The 19,976-nt window shown below is 29.6% G+C and overlaps 2 protein-coding genes and 1 non-coding gene across 3 annotated transcripts; 1 reads left to right on the top strand and 2 right to left on the bottom strand.

Annotated features, from left to right (window-relative positions):
- On the top strand, positions 11,238-14,990 carry LOC109342498 (transcription factor MYB80-like). The gene is made up of 5 exons (XM_019580475.1): positions 11,238-11,470; positions 11,559-11,900; positions 13,017-13,565; positions 14,048-14,321; positions 14,468-14,990. Exons 2-5 carry the CDS (start codon positions 11,571-11,573, stop codon positions 14,698-14,700), a joined length of 1,386 nt encoding a protein of 461 aa, XP_019436020.1. The 5' UTR covers positions 11,238-11,470; positions 11,559-11,570; the 3' UTR covers positions 14,701-14,990.
- LOC109342499 (2-alkenal reductase (NADP(+)-dependent)-like) lies at positions 16,928-18,406 on the bottom strand. Its single transcript, XM_019580476.1, has 6 exons — positions 18,137-18,406; positions 17,873-18,056; positions 17,614-17,780; positions 17,455-17,537; positions 17,256-17,382; positions 16,928-17,187 (listed from the first exon to the last, which is right to left on the bottom strand). Exons 1-6 carry the CDS (start codon positions 18,380-18,382, stop codon positions 16,933-16,935), a joined length of 1,062 nt encoding a protein of 353 aa, XP_019436021.1. The 5' UTR covers positions 18,383-18,406; the 3' UTR covers positions 16,928-16,932.
- Positions 18,736-18,809, bottom strand: TRNAN-GUU. Its single transcript has one exon. It is a non-coding gene; the product is annotated as a tRNA-Asn (tRNA).

Raw genomic sequence — 19,976 nt, forward strand, 5'->3', positions numbered from 1 at the left:
GAAAATAAAAACTTTATTAAAGTTTGTTACAAATCCTATATTTGTTGCAAGCTCAACCTCACTGGTAATACACTAGCTAGCTAGCTAGCTATTATCAAGTGTCACACTTGTATAATTGCCTTGAATCTTCTAACACATTAACAAAGCTCCTGTTCTTTTCAGTCAATAAACGATGCTCATCTTAATGTCATGAGAATATAATCAAAACAAGTGGAGAACCAAACATGTTCTTATTCACATAAGTTAGCTCCAAATCAGATTCCAAGTTCTCAAGGTTTGAATACACTCATGGAAAATTCACTAATAATTATATGGTTGTACTATGTCTATGGGATAGTAGTCAGCACCCCAAGAAATGTGGCCAATTCCTGTGTAAGGACATGTAATGGTTAGATAGTCAAGACAGAAAAGGTTGAAAGGCTAATATATATAATCACTACAGCTTCCCAAAAAGAACATTGTAACTTCATTGTACATAAACACAGAACATGAGAAAGACAGTTCCTCAGAGTTGCATATATTGTTGAAGTGATGAAAAGTGTTAAGCTAAAAAGTGATTGGGCCTTAATAGATTTATAAAAGCAGTACTAGATCTCTGAATAGTGTACACACTGTCATGGGCACTTGGGCAAATACCTTGAACCTATTTACCCAAATTGATGGGCCAAAACTAGTCCAACAAAGATGTGCTTGAGATCTATATGCCAAAATTGTACTATAATATTATGATAATAGCAACAAACAAAAAAAACAAAAGGAGCTCTTACCACAAATATTTGCTTCTCACTTCATTTTTGAGAAGGTATTCCCTGTTTCTTGTTACTAGGTTAATGTTTTGAAATAAACTGAAATTAGGTTAATGTTTTGCCAAGAGTTTTGATCGACAATCGTGATAGATAACATGTTCAAGTTGTGGATCTCTCTTGTACTTTGGTGTCTTTAGAAGTCTAGAAAGCAACATCATGGTATCTCCCATTATTAAGTTATGTTTTACATCTAGTGGTCATTTTTTACTTTTCCTTGCCTATGTGCAATCTACAAGTATGACATTTTACACAATTGCAAGTCATCTTTCTCTAAAATGAGCTTCTCACTTATATTTGCTCACATTTGAGCCATTTTATTTTATTATGAAATCTGCATAAAATATTGAACAACCGTCATTTAAATCGAACTAAGTTAAAACACAATAAAAGATCAATTGAAATTTATTTTTGAATTAGGACTACATCTAAAAGGAAGTAATTATGATGCAAGTTCAAATAGGTTAGGTTTATTAGATGAATGTCATGGTGACTTAAGCTTTTAACCTAATCTTAATGTGTATAGATTATTGAATTATTCAAGCAAAGGAAATTAAATAGAGTTAAAGCTTTTAATAATGATAATGAAATGAAAATAATAAATACTTTATAGAAATTATATAATTTTTCATAAAATATACTATGACAACTTTCAAAATTATAAGAGAATGTAATTTTTTATGTTAGTTATCCATATCCCCCTGTATTTAAAAAAAATGAAACACATTAACATATAAATTTTGAATCTTCACATCATGGTGATATCACAGTTGATAATGGTTAGAGTGTGAAAGTATATAGGACAGGTTGTCCTTTCTCTATCTTGTTAAGTTAAGGATGTCTTGTCCATTTTGAATAAAGCGCTATATTGTTAGAACTTGAGTCACCCAAGTTTGAGGGCGAGACTCCCAAGACTACAGCCTCGGGATCTTGTATTCTATACCTAACACAAACCTAATTAATGCTGCCCACACAACAAATTCAATTCAGACTCATTAATATTGTAAAAACATCACTCCTTCCATTCCTTATCACATTATCTATTTCAAACTCATTCATATTCTTCATTATTTATTCACATTATCTATTTATTAATTTTATTTATAAAGAATTTATAATAATTGACTAATAAAAAGTGTAAGTAGATAAACGATTACAAGTGTCAAAGCATTAAATTCCATATTCTCCAACTGTTAAAATGCATTGCTCTACTGTCAGTGGTCCATAATAATGGTGGGTGTGATTCATAACAACTTAATTAATATGTATATGTATAAGAGGCATCCATACAGATGAAATTCCAATAAGAACCTTGCCTCTAAATTCGTGGTGATTATATTTCTAGTGTTTTGTAAGAGCATCTTCATTGATTCATTCTTATTGAAATAAGAAGATTCTTCATTCATTTGTCTATGTAGTAGAATTCTTATTTATTAATAATACTCATTCCACAAAAATATTTTGGTGGTTATTCTTATCATAATATGTGACCCAAAAGGAAAAAAAGGAGTGAAAAATTATGTGGTTGATTGTTGGATATATTGTGGGACCCAAGTTAAGATAAAAATGATTTATATCATCACAAAAAATATATTATTCTTAATTTTTAGAAATATGTATTGAATTATAAAATATTGTGTGAGATTTAAATAAAAATGAATATAATATTCTCCTCTTTAAGTCAATTTGAAAATTTGGATACGTGGATGCCAACCCCTTGAAGTCTTAGCCTAAACTACACAAAAACTTGGAGATTTTCATTTAAGTAATTTTGTTTTTTGAAATAGAGGAGGAAAATTAATTGTTATTAATTAGCCTTCCAATCAAATCAAATGATACATATGATGTAGACAACAATAAAAATCATGTTTGATTAGTCATCAAAATTCAACTCACCTAAATATTTCTGTCAATTAAATAAAGTAGTACATTAAAAGAAGGAGGTTTGGTTTTGAGAGGACTTAACTTAATCTTGTTTGGCTATTTGCTTCCTTATAGTCATAGCCTGCAAATAAATAGAAGAAATATATCTCCAAACCTAGGTGCAGCCATCTTCAACATCTGGTTTTCTCATGGATCATTCTACATAAACCAAACCGATTCTTCCACACCCCATAGCCCTAAAAGATTAAGGAGAATAAGAAGAAGGAGCAAATAAATTAAAGATATATATATATATGTGGAGATCGATGTATGTGGCGATGGAAGAAGTGTGCTGCTATATGAAGCACAAAGCAATTAAGGTATTGGCGTGCCTCAATTTGAACACATGATTATTATCAAAACCAGCCATGTAGTTTTAATTGAGCCGCGTCAATATCTTATTTTTTTTTCTTCACTTCTTTCCATCTCCACCTATACTTACTTAGCCATCTCTCAAACTCAGGTATGTATTATTTCATGCTTCTTTTCTCTTTCCTTTATAGATAACTTTCTATGTCCTTTATCTTCTTCTACAACTTTGTTTCTCAGAAATATATACATGCATTTTATCCTGCTTATGATTCCCCCATGGTTTTAAAATACTATTGTAGTTGTGATTGTGTTGTATGTATCACAAATGGTTGTGAAAAAAATACGCTTCATACACCAATTGCAGTTGTGAAGATCAGCTCCAACCATAACGTTGTAGTCTCAATTGCCACCGCCAACACAGATATAAAATTATTTCTTTGTACTTTTGTAGAAAAATAAATTAAGGAATCATGAAATTAAAGGCAGTGCAGAAGGTGTACTTATATCATATGCAAACACTTTAGAGTATAGTAATATATATTTTCCAACAAATCAACTTACAAACCATTAATTTAGTTGTTTATATTATTAAATATTATATAATTGACCTTGCTAATTAACTACATTATATACTTGACCTCGTTAATCAAAATTAAGCAACCAATACCCAACAGAACTACTACAAAATGGAAATCATCTTGTTCTATAATCTTCTGTGACTTCATGTATTATTTATTACATTTGATTGTTGAACAAAATATAATTTAATGAGAAAATAATGTATTTATCCACATAAAAGTCTTAATATTGTCATTATATTATTTATCATTTGTGTGTTAATCATCACCAACTCTTAAATAACTTTAATATATAAATAATTAATTGTATATAATGTAAAATTTGTTTATAAAAATATATGGTGTCAAAGTGCATAAATTTTATACTTTATTTTCTTTATATTAATTATTATGAATTTAATATTTATATATTATTGGTTTAAAGTTTTTACATGATAATATATCATCTACCACTTATAGTTGTATTTTTACTTTTATTTAATAATAAAAAATGATTAACACATTAATTGTAGATAATATTTACTATGTAAAAATTTGTGACATCTCCTGTATATATACTATTTTAGGTATTTATCTCTCTATTATTATAGAGTATTATTATAGAGTATGTAAACCCTAAAGAGAACTTCTTGTGGACAATAGAGTTCCTTCCTTATGTATATGATTTAATTTAATTTAGAGCTGTAGCTATATAAAGATAGGAAGCAAAGGGATACTGTCCTAAAGCGTTTAAGAATTATTGAGATATAATTTCATATAGTTTATATGTATGATGTATGTGTATTATACTGAATTTTTAATTAGCAGATTATTGGTGACGGCAGATATATAAAGAGGGTAAGCAAATCCCACGTAAGGCGTCCTGTCTTAAAATACTTATTAATTAAAGTCCTTCCATATATCTATATATTAGCACGTCCAAATCAATTTATGGACCATAAATAATGTATGCACATTTATAACTATAAAATTGTGTACCGGTTGAGGGTTGAGGACTATTATTACTATTGATGATATATATATATACTTGAATATCTTGTTTTTTTGTTGCGTGACATATAGATATAGGAGTAGATGATATTTAAGTGTAAGAAGAATATAATGAGAATGATAGAGAGTGGTACAGGGAGGGGTCACAACCGAATTAATGAAAGGAATCCTTCATTTTCAGGCTCTTGAGAAGCTAGCTAAGTTCTTCAAGGTGCAAACTCAAGTAGGGCCTATTACCCTTTCCTTTTTCTTCTCAGTTTGCATTCATTTCCATCATATATTTCCACATATACGTCTAGATAGGCCCTATATTTTAATTTCCTTTTAATAGTTATAATAACACATTTAAAAATCAAAAGAAACTTATAAACAATAACCGTGTTTTTATTTATAATGAATTGGGGTTGTACTATTATGTCTATGAAAATGTTTTTTTTTTGTTTTTTTTCTACTATTATACATCTCTTATTTCCATTTTTTGGGTTAATCATATATATACGTTTATGATACTACGTTTTCATTTTGTTTGGTGTTTCAAAGAAACTACAACAACAAAAAATAATTATATTCATAATTAACAAGAGTGAGAATAAAAATGTAAGATCACTGATAATACTTAATATAGAAAAAATGTATGTACAAACAACATACGAATTCTATACATTATCATTGTAGCAATCATTATTCATGTTTAATTATCATTTATTATTCAAAAAAATTAATACAAATGAATAGTAGATAATATATTAATTGTGCATAAATTTTATAGGGACAGTATATAAATATTACAATAGTTAATAATAATAAAAATGAAACATAATTGTTTTTACAAAAAAATAGTTTTTCCCTGGCCAAGGTGAGGAGGATTAGAGAGGTGCGATTACAAGATGGTAGCCGTTGACCAAAATTAAACTCAGATGATTTTTTGATATATTATTGTCTTCTTCGTAAGGGAACTATGATAGGATAATATACTACTTCATATTAAAAGATTGAAATAAAAAAATTAGGTGATGTTTTTTTTGTTTGTATATATATCAATCCTCTCAGTGACGTGAGAGGAGCATCATAGATTCATCATATTGTTTGTATATAACAAATTTGTCGATTTTTGTTACCCATAGATAATCTATATATTATGGTGATGCACCAAATGTTGGGTTGGTTTGCATGTTTATGACAAGCTGGTGATTTGATTATAATTCTACTCTTTTCTAACCTTTTGTCATGACTCTAAACAGAGTCAAAATCATCAGCCCCACCGTATAGATATGTTCGGATTTGGTTAAAATCATGAGCATCTACAATATCTAATTTGATATTTGCTATCCCATTTAGATGAGGATCCAAGTATGATTGAAAATATGGGTCATAAATCATAATGTATGAGTGTAATAAGTCATAAATCAAGAACGAATAAACAAATTTAAAAGTGTATAAGGGGATGTCATTAAGGTTTTGATGGTGGTGACTTCACTCCTTTTTGTTGTTAATTATGTTAAAAAAATATGCACACGATGACTTTTTTGCTTTTACTGTAGTTGTGATCTTCACAAAAATAAGGAGTTCTGATTCTTTTAGTTGAGATGTTTATTTCGCAAAATTTTGGATTCAAGTGTCGATTTCATAAATAAATATTCGAAAAATGAAATTTTACCGATCAAATTAGTCGAATTAATTTAGCAAGATAAAGAATTTAACATCTATATATCAAATTAGTCGAATTAATTTAGCAAGATAAAGAATTTAACATCTATATATATATCCATTGTAGATAATTTGTAGTTAGTTGTCATAATTTTATCATCACCATATATATTTTAAATTATTGATTTTTTTCAACTTAACAACATGTAAATTAATTAGGAAAATAAAAAGGGTAAATATGTACACACGTTTTTCTAACGAACCAATTCACTACTAATCCCTTTAATAAGTATTGTCCATATTAATAAACATAAGTGATATGTGAGTTATTATGCGGTAGATTTTCTACCATCTAAAAATTTGTCTTGTTTTATAAAATATAATGATAATTACAAGGGGTGTTGAATACAAAAGTGGTTAGACTCACCATAAATGATCCATATATCTTATAAGTCTAGAAGTTGGTAATCTGAAATTATTTTTTTAATTTTCTTTTTATATATACAAATGTTAGTATGTTATTGTTTTTAATAAACAAGATTTGAACATTCAACATTTTTATCACCTCTCATTATAACCATTTTATGATTCCATTATTGTAACTTTAATCTATCCATGAGTTTAGAGGTTCCAATTCTAAGATTGTGAAATTTAAGTTTTTACATTATTAGTTTGTTTGGTAGGGGGCACCTAATGTATAGAGAGAAAAAATATACACTGATAGTATAAGAGTTTTTATATTACTACATTTTAATTATTGTTGACTTTCAGATAAAATTAATACAAATGAATGATTGATGATATACTAATTGTATATAAATCTTTATATTGTTAGTGTATGAATATATTTATAGGTGAAAATCCTTAAGAAAAACGGTAGGGATTTGAATGAATGAGGTGATTCATGAGTCGGTGACAATGATATTTAGAAGTAAGAAATCTGCTTAATCATGAAGTGACACATTTTATGATACAACAGATGACACATGGAGTGACACACACTTTGTAGTACAGTAGATGTGCTCCCGGTGACAATGATGTTGAGAAGTAAGAAATCTACATAATCATGAATCATGAAGTGACACACTTTATGGTACAATAGATGACATATAGAGTGACATATGGAATGATACATTTTATGGTACAGTAGATATGCTCCCGGTGATAAAGATGTTGAGAAGTAAGAAATCAGCATAATGATGAACCTAAGTGAAGCAATAGATATCATTTGGGTGAAATTAAAAATAAACCAAAGTGAGGCCCAATAACTTAGGCTTAACGCTTCTATAATAATGGGGTCGAAATTAAAAAGTGTCTTGTGAAGCCGATGACTAAGGCGATGCTTTATTTACTATCTTGTAAAGGAGAAAATTATAATTTTATCATAATTGACCTATTTTTAACATAGGATATATAATGAACTATCTATAAATTGTTTGTCCATTTAATCCATTAATTGTCCAAACATTGGTTAAATTTGAGAAAACAAATCTTTTGTAACCATAAAATAAAACTTAATGGATAAACTAAAAAGAGTTAACTTTGTAATAATTGTTTTTGACTTGGAAGATACAAACTCAAAAAAGTATCATAAAATATTATTATTTAATTATTCTTACAGAAGAATCACTAAAATAGGCATCTTTACGTGTAATATTTATAAAGTTTATATAATCTATGTATTATTTAATTAGTATATTAAAATATATCATAAACTATATTTTAATACTCCCCATCAAGGTAATGCACTAATGCTTACTAAGTTTTAAACTTATTATAAATAATATATTTAAAAAGGAAAGTAATTATAATAAATGCATAGACTAATATAAACATGGCTTGGAGGGGTTGCAAATGTTGACTAAATCTACAATGAAAATGATGGAAAGATAGTTTTAGGTAGATGGATTAAACACTTTAAACTTTTAATGACAACTGCAATCTTCAAATACTATAAGACAATAACGTTTAATTATCAGTGGAAGAAGTTATTTCCAAGCTTAACCATTATCAGCCTATCCAAAACAGAAGTTATCTTGAAGCTAGTTTAACCACAAAAGACAAGGAAATTAATAAGAATGATAGCTACACAACAAGTAGATTTTAATAAGAAAGAACTAGAGAGCATTACCATCACTTACGTGGTAAATGGGATGACATCAACAGAGTTGAGGAGGATCTCCATCAACATGAAAACACAAACGCTAACCATAACTAAACCATGATAGATTTGGAACACACAAGATGTGAATCACTTTAATGAGTTAATAAAAAAAAAATCACATTTCTAATATTTAGAATTTCTAAGTAGTCAATAGTAGTAGATCCAACAAAATGAAGTAATAAGACTAATTCATACAGTGCACTATCTTAACACATTTAGATTCATTTCATCGGAAAATTTATATAGTTTGATTGTCTTATTACTATTATGATATAACTTTTTTAAATATTATGTAATTAGTATACTTTTTATTAAAATCGTGTATAGGGTATACGATTCTTGGGAAACAATTTTTGCCCCACCAAACTCATGTATGGGGTACACGGGATTAATTTTTTCTCTCCTAATCTCGTGCACCCCATGCACGAGACCCCTCCCACTTTTTTTTCTTTTTTTTCTTTGCCTTGGACCAGTGTTTCCAGTCCAGGGTTTTTAAGAATTTTGTTCTGATTTTTGAGTTGTATGAGTTATATCAAATTTATAGATTATTATTTGTATTTTATTTTTTATTTTGTATGATGTAAACTAAGATTATTCATTCAGTTACATGTATCACTTTAAAACCTAAATTGGTGAAGGTTTTTTGGAATTTTAGATGAGTTTTTTGTTGCATGAGTTTTGTATAATTAGGGTTTTGAGTTTTTAGTATATATCAATAGTAATTAATAAATCAATTGTGATAATTTGCTGATAATATAAAAATACTTACACTGGCAGTATATACATATTAAATCTTTATTATATTAGTTGATTGGAGATTGTATATATAAAATCATAATATAATTCATTTCAGTATATATGGGAAAAAATCATATGTAAATTTTTTTATATCTTTTTTCTTTATTGAAACCTTTAATCTTTTTTCTTCTTCTTCTCAGAATCAATAATCCATACATAATGATATTAAATTAAAATTTGCACTTTCTTGTTTTTCAAGACTATGAACTAAGAAATACTATAATATTATTATATGAGAGTAAAAGTGTCCAATGTAGTATATTTTTAAAACATAATAAAGTTAGAAAAAATCAACTATTTTTTTAATCTTTACAATTAAGTTGAAATTATCTTATAATAAGGATGAGAGGAAGTATTGTATGACGTAGATAGATAGTATATTTATACAGAAAATGTTACATATTTTTGCAGTACAAAAATACATAATGCACAGTGAATAATGTATTAATCATATAAAAAATTTACACCATCAACTCAAAATATAATGGAAGGTCATTAATTATTGAGAAAAGTCCAAAACATTATAATTGTTAAAATTCAAAGTCAATTCAACGAATATAATAGAAATGTGATATTTTGGAAAATTTAGTCATTATTATTATTTTTTTCAACGAATGAAAATAATATAATATTTTATTAAAAGAAATATATAAATACCCCAAACTCTCTCTACATATGGCAGTTTATTAGTTTTTAAAAATATTCCACCCATCTTACCATTTGAAACTAATATTTTTTGGCGTATGATTTCAAGGTCATAATAATTATAAATAAAAACAGCATATTAATAAATAAAAATCCATAATTCCTGAAGGATTTTAAAATTTGTCGCATTATATAGAATGATTTATTTGTCATACAAAATGGCTAAATTTATAATATTTAAAAAATAGAGAAAAATAACTAAAGTGATTAAGAAACGTGAAGGTAAGACTTTGCTGGCTTTTTGATATGCATATATTACTCGGTAGAATCAAATAAGATTTAATATTTTTGTGTAATCTGCACATTTTATTTATCATTAATAAATCCTTATTTGTCAATCAGAAAGATTTAATATTTATATATTGTTAGGATAGACTTATATACATATATTATATCATTCATTATCATTCAATATGTTATACTCAATAATAATTAGGACATAAATAATAACTAATGTATTGTTAGTATAAAAACTTAACTATTAACATATAAAACTATTCTCTAATCAAATAATTAGACTATATATTTTATCTTAATGTCTTTAGTTCTATTATTTTTATGAAACCAGTATGCTATATTTTTCAAAGTTTTGTCTTGTTTAAACATAACACATTTCATATCTGTTTTATATGATATGTATATCAAATGCCATCTATAAAATTAATAAGAGTTACTCATGACAATTATATTATACTTAAATACTGAATTATAATACATTAAAATATAAGCGAGTTATTATTCTTTATTAACTTCCATTCTTTCTAAATATAGTTGCCCTCGTTATAGAAGGAACATATTTTATTTAAATCTATTTTTAATATTTTTCTATAACTTTAATTTTAAGGAGAAAATGATTCATCTAGAAAAAACTATAAATCTTCACAGTCATATGAAAAGAGACACATATCATACATAAAAAAATTGTAGTTTAATATATTAGGAAGATCTATGATTATTATAATATTAAAATTAAATTAAGGAAGATTTGGGTATGATTTAATGTTTATTTGAATATAATGGTAAAGTTAGATGTGTATTAAAAATGGAGTAAGTGATGTATATTAGTATATACATAAAAACATAAAAAATGTGCAATGTAGGAAAGAAACGTGTAGAGTAATTGAGGACGTAACACTTAGCATGTAACGCGGGACGAAATGTTAGCTCACACCTCTAATCACAATTCATCAACTCTTCCTTTTATTTTATTCTTCTTTCCTTTTCTCTAAACACAAAATACCAAAACTCTAAACCCTTTTCACCCAACAAACACAAACACAACACAAACACAAACACAAACACAAACACAAACACAAACACACACCATATCTCTCTCTCTCTCACTGTCTTTCTCTAAACAACAAAACAAAAAGAGATGAAGAAGACAAGGCCTTAGTCCTTCTCTCTCTCTCTCTCTCTATACTCTCTTAATATAATTATTCTCTTTTCACTATTCACCATATATTTCAGCTCATTGAGAGGAGACAAGAACTCTTTATCCATCTTTCACAACATTATTTTATATCATAATCTCCTAACCTAGTTACCAGGTAATATATAGGAGCTTCATTTATTTATTTATTAGGTTTCAATTATGTTGCAATTATATTTAATTATTCAACCTTTCTCACGTCATAGGCTGGGTGGAGAATGATGAGAATAATCTCCAACAACAACAATAACAACAACAACAACAATGAAGAGGTGGCAAATGATTACGAAGGTTCTTTGAAGAAAGGACCGTGGACACCAGATGAAGATGCGATTTTAATAGAATACGTGAACACATATGGTGAAGGGAATTGGAATTCAGTTCCAAAGAATTCAGGATTGTCAAGGTGTGGTAAAAGTTGTAGACTCAGGTGGGCCAATCATCTTAGGCCAAATCTTAAGAAAGGTGCATTTTCTCCAGAAGAAGAACGAGTTATTGTTGATCTTCACGCCAAACTCGGAAACAAATGGGCTCGAATGGCCTCACAGGTAAACACGTCAATTGCTACCATATCTACATACCATTGTTTTTTTTAGTATAATATAATATTTTAATATCATTCTTTTTTTTATGTAATCATAGTTTTCATTCAAATTTCCATTTCTTTATTCATCATCTTTACACGCTTTCTCTATCAGCATGAAAAGTTTTTTTCTATATATTTTAATAATAATTTTAAATTGCTTTTGTTGACTGGATTGATGTATAATATGGTTTTTTTTATGGAATGTGAATGGATAAAAATTTGCTGGAGATTCCAAATTCCACTGTGTTATGTCGTATTCATGGTTTTTAGTTGAATCATTGGCTTCAAATCTGAACTTTGATTGGTATTGTTGTTTGGATTGAATTAACTTAAGTCTCATCAATATTCATTAGAAGATGTAAGTGTTTTTTGGTCTGGTATTTTTATCTCCAGATTTGTTCCATTTAGATCTGCCAGATGTGATTTGATTTTGACCCAATCATGCCTAAAAACAAAGATGATAGGTTATGAAAATTCATTTCTGTTTCTACTTCCAAATTAATTTTTCATTTGTGTTTTGGATTATCCAGAATATACCATTTAATTAGAAACGTTATAAAAATATAAACTAATATTTTTATATTATTTAATATAATTTTATTGATAAAAATGTATGATTCATGTTACCTTGTTTATTTTGTGACCAACATTTTATGCTTCGTCAATTTTGGAAAATCCTAAATTTTCAGTCAGAGTTTAATTATATTACTCTACTTTTAATAGAAGCAGCTGTTATAGTAAAAGATTATATTGAAGATTTTATCATTTCAAACAAAGGAAGAATTTCAATTGTTTTTCTTTAATTGCTATCTATTTTAAATTTTAGTTTTATTTATTGTCCAATTTTGAATTTCCTAATATCAGCACTTTCCAATTTCCTTTTGCTAATCTCATTATTTTATCTAAATCTTTTTATATGGCATCCAACGCTATTCTTTCATTTTGGATTTGGTAAAGCTTTCTTTTAAGACAAATTACTCGATTTTTATGCCTTTTTTTGTGTTTTTGACTTTTTGTTTTTTGTTTTTATTTCCCTCATAAAAATCCATAATATTATTTTCTCGATTTTTGTTTTCAGTTACCTGGCAGGACTGACAATGAAATAAAGAACTTTTGGAATACGAGAATAAAAAGGCGAGAGAGAGCGGGTTTACCAATTTACCCTCCAAAAGTTATACGTGATGCAACTCTCTACCATCTACGAGAGGAGCAATATTTTGAAAAACCTTACAATTCTTCTCTTACATCTTCATCATTTCCTCCACTATTATCTTCTTATCCTAAGAAGTTGAATGCCTCAAACCATTACCATGCTCTTGTAAACCCTAAGAAGTTGAATAACTCAAACCATTACCATGCTCTTGTAAACCCTAAAAAGAACCAACCTATTCCTCTATATGGTTCATCATCCAATTTGTTCAACTACCATGGGTTTGTTGTTTCTAATAATTCTGCTCAACCTGTTTCACATGGTTCCCAATACTTTAATAATGGTTTCAATATAAGTTCTATCATGCCTCCATTGGCGCCAAGCTCGGTCTCTTCAAGCCAAACACCACCCGACTCGGTTACTCCAGCTTCATCCAATGTTAGCGGTGTTGATGGTTTCATGGGAGCTTCAAGCAAGGTATAGGGTTAAGTGACACTTCCTTATTATATTAAAAACTTCGGCTTAATATTTTTCCCTCAAATTTCACTCCAATATAAAATAATATATATATATATATATATATATATATATATTAATTAAAGAATTATTGATATTTTTTATTAAAGAGATGTCATTGCCCTGCATCTAATTGAGTAGACATACAATATACAAATATGATGAATGAGTTACCATAGGACGGAACGAGACAGACCATATCATTTCTGTCTCTTATCGTGCCTTAAATATTGATCGGGTCTAATTTTTGAATTCGATCTCAGCCATAAACTCGATGAAATCTAACCATACTTGGAGCATAGTCATGATCGAGTCAAATTGAATGAAAGAGTAGGACCAGGTCCTGCTCACCGAGCTTTCATCATTTAACTGATCACATGACTATCATTACCATCAGGTTGATGAGGAACCAAGTAATATAAATCCTCGTTTTCGTCCCACAGGTTAACAATGAACAATACGAGGTTGCACCATTTTCTCTTGAAGGAAATAGGAGCTTGTTGGGTGCTTTAGTTGTGGAGGGTCAAAGTATTTTACGCAACAACAATACAAGGAGTGAGGATTCAACCGTAGTAACAGCAGCAGAGAAATCATCTAACAAGAGGAAAAGTATTGTGATTATGGAAAATGCAGAGGAGAGAGGCACTACTGTTGATTCAGCCTTGAAGAAGAAGAACAGTGGAAAATCTAGTAATGAAATCCCCATGACCTCATCAGGTGAACATATTCATTGTTCTTGTGTTTCATAAATTTAATACCATATAATGAGGATAACTCAGATATTTAAAAAGAGTTAATGTAGGATTTGATTATTAAACCTATATAGTGCATGTTTGGATGTGAGGAAGTTGTTTAATGCACAGGGAAGAAACAAAGTGGTAAGGACCCAACATTGGAGGAGATAGATGTGAGCTGGGATGATGACTTGTGTAGCCTGCTGAACAATTTCCCGACAGAAATGCCAACGCCAGAGTGGTACAGTGGAGGTGATAAAGCTGAATCATCGGGACATCAAAAAACTCAAACCAATACTCCTCCACCTGGCCCCACCATCGAGCCAGAATTAGGATGGAACAACATGCCTAGCATATGCTAAATTTCAAAGAGTATGTTCAATAATGTAGAGGGATATATAGAAACTATGCATGTATTTAAGTTATTTAAGATGCTTGGTTAGTTAGCTAGCTAGAACTAGCTAGGACTAGGATAATTAATCAAAGCACACAAGCCACTACACTTTCGGATTTGTGTGAGAATTAGACTATTGGATTTGATTTGTAGTTTTAGACTTTTAGTGCGTGCATGCTATTACTGGTAGCAGCTCTATAAGCATCCAAGAATGCTTTGTACATGATGATCTTATGTCATGCTTAGAATTTAGATTTTGGTGGACCAACTTAGAACTAAAGTAGTGGTAGTAGTATATTTCTGCCAGCCAACTTTGCAATTCAATTTAATGTTATGTTAGAAATGAATTTATGGTAGAAATGAATTTATGACTTGTTTTAACCTAGATCTTGTTTTCTAAAGCAAAATCTGATATAGGGAATTATTATAACAACATTCACGTCACCTTGGGTTCATGCCAAGTTTTTTTAATGATATCTCATGATGTTTTAACATAATATTTTCTTCATTCAAAACTACCCAAGAAATATATATTAGATTGACTATATTTATAATTTCCATTATTCATTGTGTCCATCATGCCCAGTTTAAACCAGCCTTTCAATGCTTATTTTCCTCCATATATAGTGCTTAATTGATGTTCGGTTCCTTCATTCACATATATGAAATGTGAGACAAAGAACATGCTTCATATAAACCGCTCTGTATTTAGTAGTTAATATGTAATACTTTACCAATGAAAATCTCACACAAAAAACTATTATTTGCAATTTGGACTATACTCATGAGTCCAGCCTATCAGTAATTATTGCTCTGGGTGGATATGATATAGAAAAATTGTTCATTATCTCAAAATGTCTACTTTACCCTTAAGCTTTTCTAATGGATTAGACAAGTGGGCCACGTATTTTTTTTTAAGCAAGTGTGCAAAAGCGCACAATATATTAGCCGAAGGAGAACATACAAGTTAGCAAGTTTTTAAATCTATAGTTTGGAAGGCTTAATAAGTTCCTATTGAACTCATTAAGGATGATAGTAGGGATAGAATTCGAGAAAGAATTTGTTCTATATTTAGCCGCATGAGATGCCAACTTATCTGCACAAGAGTTTCCTTCTCGATAGATATGAGATATTTTCCAAGTCATGTAATCCAAGATTGTTTTGCAGGAAGTCCACTCATTTTGTAAGGACCAATGAGGTTTAGATTTGGCAATGAAAATGTCCATAACCAGCATTGAGTCCACTTCCAATCACAGATGCCACCACCCTCTTTTGTATGCCTTGTTTGCCGAGAAAATAGTGGGCCACATACATTTTGATAATAATTATTAAATGTCATGCCTTGATTTTATCGCTTGAAAAGTATATAATATAAAACTGTTTGAACTAATATATTATTATATGTAATTTAAAATATGAGTGACATAAAATTATTTTTTAATTTTACATACTTTTTATTTTTTTCATAATTTTTTATTTTTTTATTTATTAGCGGGTGGTATGCAAACTTGCTTTACCCATATTTAGAGTAGTATGACATGAACACATTTTGTTATTTGTTTATTAATAAAAACAATAGATGGGAAATATTTGAAATGAGATATATGTGGTAAAATTTTAAAATTATAATATATATTATCATCTCATCATTTTTGATTACTTTTTTTTTTCTTTAACTCTTTTCTTCCATTTTCATTCCTTAGCCAATGCCTTAAGAAAATAAAGTAGATAAATAATTATATTGCACAAAAATGTGAAGGGAAGAATAATTACTGACTATATTCGAAACACACGTTAGAAAAGATGAGAATGGACGGCTACAATAAAAAAAAGCACATATAAATCATCTAATATATTTATCCAAAGGAGTAAAAGTGGGAGAGAAGTCAAAATCATAATTGTAAACCATAATTGGGAGGAATTATTGGATGATCCCCACAAATACTTTCATCATTTGTATGCATTTGTCTTATGATTTTAATAATACACAAATGATTGAAATAAGAGAAAGAGTAATGACGGAAATGATGATGGAGAATATAGTGTTAGGACACTATTTATTTTCCATTGGTTGGAGCATATAGTGTTAGGACACTATTTATTTTCCATTGGTTGGAGCATATAGTGTTAGGACACTATTTATTTTCCATTGGTTGGAGCATATAGTGTTAGGACACTATTTATTTTCCATTGGTTGGAGCTATGGGTGAAGTTGAACAAGTACTTTTCCAACATTAGAGCTAGAGAATAAGGAACATAAGCAATCTAAAAAGGTCTCAATTCCTATATTTATTTGATGCTTGGACTTAACCTTGCCCTCTTTTATGTAACCTTCCATCTCAGTAGCAAAGTCTCCAAAACGATTGAAATATGATAAAACCATATAACCCTCCATCCTCACTTCCTTCCCTATCATATTCAGAAGATTCCTGGGCCCTTCTCTCTCTCTCCAAACCTGCATGCATTAATTCCAACATTAACAATTATCAATTATCAATTATATTCTTCAATTATATTCTTCACCTTATTATAGTCAGATATCATCCCGCATAGTGCTATCCTTGCATGCTTGTTCACATGGTTAAGTACAGCTTCAAGCATTTTTCCACCAACGTTGTCAAGGTAAACATCAATGCCATTAGGGAAGTACCTGTAAATATATAAGCAAAGCAATTGCTAACTTGCTATATAAATATATAAGTACAAAAAGGATGTAACTTACTTGCTTAAAGCTGCATCAAAATCTGTTTCCTTATTATAGTTGAATCCATCATCATACCCAAATTCTTCCTTAATTACCCTCACCTGAGAAACCATTCATCATATTGGTTGTGAATTGGCGCATTTGATTGTGCAACTTTAAAATAATTGAAAGAGTTACCTTTTGATCAGAACCAGTGCTTCCGATGACCCTACAACCTTTGAGCTTAGCCAATTGACCAGCAATGATTCCAACCGCACCACATGCAGCTGATATGAACACATTTGATCCTGTCTTTGCCTCTCCAACCACCTCTATCCCCACCCATGCTGCAAACCCTGCTACTCCTGCATCCACACCTCACAACGTTGTTTATTCATCATTATTTAATACATCAAATATGTACTATTATTCCTTTTTTAATATAAACCCATGCCACCTAGAGAGCTTAGATATTCAGGCAATGATATCCCACTTTCAGTATCAACTTTGCTAATGATCTCAGTCGAGGATATCACAAAATACTCAGCAACAGGAGAATATGCAATCAAAACAATATCCCCCTCTTCATATTTATTGTCTTTTGATCCCTTTACCCTTCCAATTCCAAATGCTGTAATCACCTGTAAGTATATAAATAAACAAATCACTTGAATGAAGAGCATATACATGTATAATAAATAGATAAACATAGGTACCTAACCTGGTTAAGCTGATATTGTGGAAGGCAAAGTCCGTCTAGAGTAGCGGTGAAGGTGGAGCGTAGGTAAGGGTCTATGGAGAGAAAGAGTGATTGAATGGCAACGTGGCCATGAGGGATTGAATGAAGAGCAAGTGATAGATGAAGAGTTCGTAGTTTAAGATGATCTGAAGTAGGAACACCTTCACGAGCATAGGATGCCAAATACCATTCTTTGCTTTCCACCATGGATTTCTCCTCTTCAGCCATGCTTCCTCACAAACCACTATGTCTTTTCCTTATCATTCTCATTCACCCCACCCTCCTCTTTTTAATAACCAAAACGCTCCTGTAGTGAGTGCCAAAGTTGGTGAACAAGGATAATGGAGGATACTTTCTCCCAAAAATTACTAATCATTTCTCACCAAATAATATCAAAATATTATTTTATTTTTTAATTATGTGGCAATCACCAATTGGATCGAGACATCAAAATAAGATAGTGAGTAAGAATGAAATTCCCATCCCATAATAGTGAGTAAGAAGGATATCTGAGTTCTCCTGCTTGTTGTGTTGTTATGAAGAAATAAAGTTGAGAGTTGGAAAAAAATGAGAGAGAAATTCGCTAGAAGGAGGGGTTGAACCTCCGACCTTGTGGTTAACAGCCACACGCTCTAACCAACTGAGCTATTCCAGCACTCGGTTCTCCTAATTGCTTAACATATATAGGATGACATTCCTTACAATATCAAGTGCACATATTTAAGTATTTATTCAAACGATTTCATTGAAATATGGTAAAACTAGGTAACGTTATTGAAGTATTTCTTTTATAACTTTTGATGCTCTGCAACTGTATTTGGAGTTGGCAAATTTTAGCTGAACCTTTTGGAGTTTAGTAGATATTCAATTAAATATGATTTAATTTTGATAAACTAATATTCTAACATCCAAACACACGTTACATTTATATATGACTGTATAGTTGTTGTTACACTCAAACATTTTAATGATGCAACCGAACTTGAAGGCCTGAAGCTCATATGAATTGTTTTCTCTTATGGAATTAAGTGCCAAACGTAGCGTAAGATATATATACATATATATATATATATATAGTGTAATTTGAACCATGCCAAACAGAGAACTAACTATTAACATATAGAGTGGCCCTACAAGCATCAAAACTTGGTTTCTACATAAAAGTACAGTTTCTGCTTATAGTTGTAAGGGCAGAAATTATGTTTATCTATTTCATATTTGTCCATTGCAATACTTGAGGTTCACATCTTGGTCCTACAAGTTAGGGGCTGTCTTTAAAAACATTTCTCTTATAACTTTATAAAGGAATCCCTATGAAATAAAACAGCTAGATAGAATGTTAATAGCACTATCATTATATTTTCTTTTCTTTAAAATGATCATCCAAAGCCTTAGTGTATAACACGTTTAAACGTTTAGCACGAAAAATTATTAATATATGATGTTGAGATATCTTTACTAATTAACTAATTTATATGTTAATCATTATCATCTTCCCATGTTTTCCCCATCATTAAGAAAAATAAACAAGTCAAATCTGCCACTTATAACTAGTTTACATAGGAGATAGAAGCTGTCAAAGTCTGCCTCATAAATGCTTCTTATTATCGTCTCGATCAAACCTTAAAGTGTAATTAAGATAAGAGCTCTTAATAAGTGTGCAAGGAATATAATATAAATACGTGAATGTAAACTTTTATAGTCTTTCTCCACAAAAATTGGAGTATAAGACTGAGACAGCTAATGTTAATAATATATATGTATATAGCATGTGTTAAGGTGGTGTCTTAACATCAAAGGAATCCATCCATATCCATGTATT

The sequence above is a fragment of the Lupinus angustifolius genome, chromosome LG03 (assembly GCF_001865875.1).
Source record: "Lupinus angustifolius cultivar Tanjil chromosome LG03, LupAngTanjil_v1.0, whole genome shotgun sequence".
NCBI lineage: Eukaryota > Viridiplantae > Streptophyta > Magnoliopsida > Fabales > Fabaceae > Lupinus > Lupinus angustifolius.